Source organism: Austrofundulus limnaeus, unplaced genomic scaffold (genome assembly GCF_001266775.1).
Source record: "Austrofundulus limnaeus strain Quisiro unplaced genomic scaffold, Austrofundulus_limnaeus-1.0 Scaffold72, whole genome shotgun sequence".
In the NCBI taxonomy this organism is placed as follows: Eukaryota; Metazoa; Chordata; class Actinopteri; order Cyprinodontiformes; family Rivulidae; genus Austrofundulus; species Austrofundulus limnaeus.
In genome coordinates, this window is record NW_013952474.1 from 986,614 (window position 1) to 989,736 (window position 3,123).

The 3,123-nt window shown below is 43.4% G+C and overlaps 1 protein-coding gene across 1 annotated transcript in view; it reads right to left on the reverse strand.

Annotated features, from left to right (window-relative positions):
* Positions 1–3,123, reverse strand: part of lypd6 (LY6/PLAUR domain containing 6) — a gene marked incomplete in the record, with an annotated part of 8,869 nt that overhangs the window by 2,210 nt on the left and 3,536 nt on the right. The window contains 2 exon segments of the mRNA XM_014010681.1: positions 472–570; positions 709–855. Coding sequence (XP_013866135.1) covers positions 472–570; positions 709–820 — 211 coding nt within the window.

Here is a 3,123-nt window from a genome sequence, read left to right on the forward strand (position 1 = left end):
CATTAGCACCTCTAGTAATATATTTACTGAGAAAAATGGTGATGTGTTCAGTACTTATTTTACCCGCTGTATATTTAAAAACACATTTTTTGCTGTCTTTGTCTTTCTGGTTAGTTTGCTGTAAGTGAACTGAATCATGGGATATTGTTGGGTGTGTAGGRTACTCAGATGCAGCCTAAGTWTWTKGGGGTTTTGTAGACTATGAATTGGAAYAGARCAGTGACGTAACTGGCCTACAAATGCACCCTACATTAGCTGCAATCCCTGATTTGAGACACAGCTACAGACTAAAAACAGCCAAACACAATCAGCATGCCAGTTGTCTTAGATTCACAATTCAACCACTGTTCAGATATTCTGAAGTTAAAAACAGATGAAAACTAGAAACCGTCCGTCTGTCCGTCCGTCCACTGAACACAGAACATCTGAACCACTTCTTTATTTTTTAGCAGAGAAKAAATGCTGACTCACCTTTTGGACAGTAAACATCTGGGGCCCAGCGGTTACACTCGTAGTTGTCTGCGGCGTCTCGACACGTGAAGCACTTGAAGCTGCCGGGGTGAGGCGTGGCTGCAGAAGACACAGAGGCTAATTATGTGGTGGATGGAGTTAATCTGTTGTAAACTTAAAAAAAACAACAACTAAGAAATACATGAAAAGGTCAAATTGATGAAAAACAGAATGTAACGATGACAAAAATGCTCTTACTTGATGGATGCAGCTGAACAATGTCCTGCATGGTGAAGTCCCGTGTTTGGACAGTTTTGAACCGGTCAGAGATGATCACCAGGATCCAGACCACTGTTGGCCAGACGTCCATCTTTCACCTGAGGTGTCTTCATTCAGCGGAGAGGTCTGCAGACACAGAGAGAACAGAGATCAGCATGAGAGGCTCTAAGAAGGACTATAAGTCTGTAAAAGGGCTGTTAGCTCTTAGCTTCATTAGCTAAATGTCAAAGAGGAGCTCAAACTGTTAAACTCAATGATGGCAGGATTTCCCTGCTGGTGTTGAGAAAGATTTGGGCGAAAGGAACAAAAATTTCAGACTTTTCAGCTCAAAGTCATGGTCAGTTGTTGGTTCTGTTCAGGAAAAGGCTTCAGAACATTCTTCAAGATTATAATTCTTTCAAAGGTCTTTTAGATAAGGTATTATACTAAATCTAATTATTGCACAGTTTTTTTTACCACTTTATCACTGTATTACCTCACRACTTGGTTCCATATGACCGGTTTATATAGGTCTATATCTAAACCACGGTGCATCACAAAATACTGATGCTTAGTAACTGTAAAAAGGTTAATTTTCATATTATTTATGGTAAGAAATTTGTCAAAAATCTCCATCCAAATCCATCCTGGAGGGAAACCAAGACTTCCTTCTCCTCAGAGACCCCTCCAGCTCCTCCTGGGAAACCCCAAGATGTTCCCAGACCAAAGAGGAACTATAATCCCTCCAGAGAGTTCTGGGTCTGCTCTGAAGTCTCCTTCCAGTGTCTGGAAAACCTCCAAAGGGAGCCGTCCAGGATGTGTCCTAATCAGACAAACCACCTCAACTGGCTCCTTTAGATCCAGAGGAGCAGCAGCTCTACTCTGAGGGTGGAGTTGAGCCTGGTCCCACCACCACCACCACAAAGGAAGGTCATTTCAGCCGCTTGGATCCAGGATCTGGTTCTTTCAGTCATGGTGCAAACCTCCTGTCCACAGGTGAGAGTTGGAACGTAGACAGACCAGTGAATCCAGAGCTTTGTCTTTAGACTCAACTCTTTCTTCACCACGACTGACCAAAGCAACGTCCTCATTACTGAGGACAAGGCCGCGATTCCTGGATCCACCTCCATCCTACCATTAAGGAACAAGACCAGATACCTGAACTCCTCCACCCGAGGCAGCAAAAACCTCAAGACTAAATGTCAGGAAGAACAAATTCCTAATGTTCTGGAGCTTTGACGACAGAACTWGCTGTGTGGTCCTGGTCCGTCCTGGTTTTGTGGTGCTCTCCAAGGATCCACTGAGCTGTCAGTCACTGAATTAAACACCAGATGACCTGGTTTTTACGGAGGTTAGCAGATTTATGTAAGCTGAGCTCCGGGCTCTGTGTCAGGCTGGATGGTTGTTAATGTTTTGTTTTCTTTACATCATTCATGCTCCAATAAAACTGAACCACGTCTGTTCTGCACCAGAACAGAGAACACAACACAACACTGAGATTAATACACCAAACAGCTGGAACATTAATTATTGTGTTCAGCAAATAAATGCATATTCTAGTGTTTATGAATTGACTGTAAGACTAACCTAAAAAGAGAATTTCAGGCAGCAGATGTTCTGAACCGTGTGTTCACTGATAATTTTATTTAAMGTGATCTGACCCAAACATTTGGCCCCTGAGCCCGAGTCCCATGAGCCCCTGGTTCTGATCCAACAATCCTTATTTAATGACCCGACTCGGACCTAAACGTCAAACCTGAGTGAATAAATTCCTCAGGCGGAGGTTTAGCAGCTCTCTGTTGGTCCCGTGTGTCGGACCACCGGGGACTGCCTTTGATGTCCGGCAGCTCAGTCCTGTGGACCCGACACACGTGGCCTGGGCTTAACGCAGGTCGGACCGCAGCTTCTCTGCACTCAGGTCAGCGCAGGAAACAAAAACCAAAGCACCAGATGTGGCTGAGGTTTGATTTGTTTAGTAACCAGAACCCATTCAGTCCCCGGGGTTCTACATGTGGACCTGCTGAGTCATTTTACGAGAGTCGGCTCCTTTTTATGAGCTCCTCATCCCGTTAAAACATCCCAACAACGTGCCTGAAGAAAAAGGTCATGGCAAACCAAACWACTCTAGAAAGTGTTGGATCAAAAAACACCTAAAAAAAGAGACAAAATTAAAAATTTCTTCTCCATAGAGGTGCACAACTCTTTATTGAAATTCCTAGAAGAAACATCTGGTAGTATGTTTATACACTGCTCAAAATAAAGGGAACACTAAAACAAYGCACGCTAAGTCCAAGTAAATCAAACTTTTGTGAAGCACATTCAACTCTGTACAGAACAAAGTACTCAATGCGAACATTTCATTGATTAAGATCGGGAGTTAGCGTGCGTTGTTGAAGTGTTCCCTTTATTTTTTTG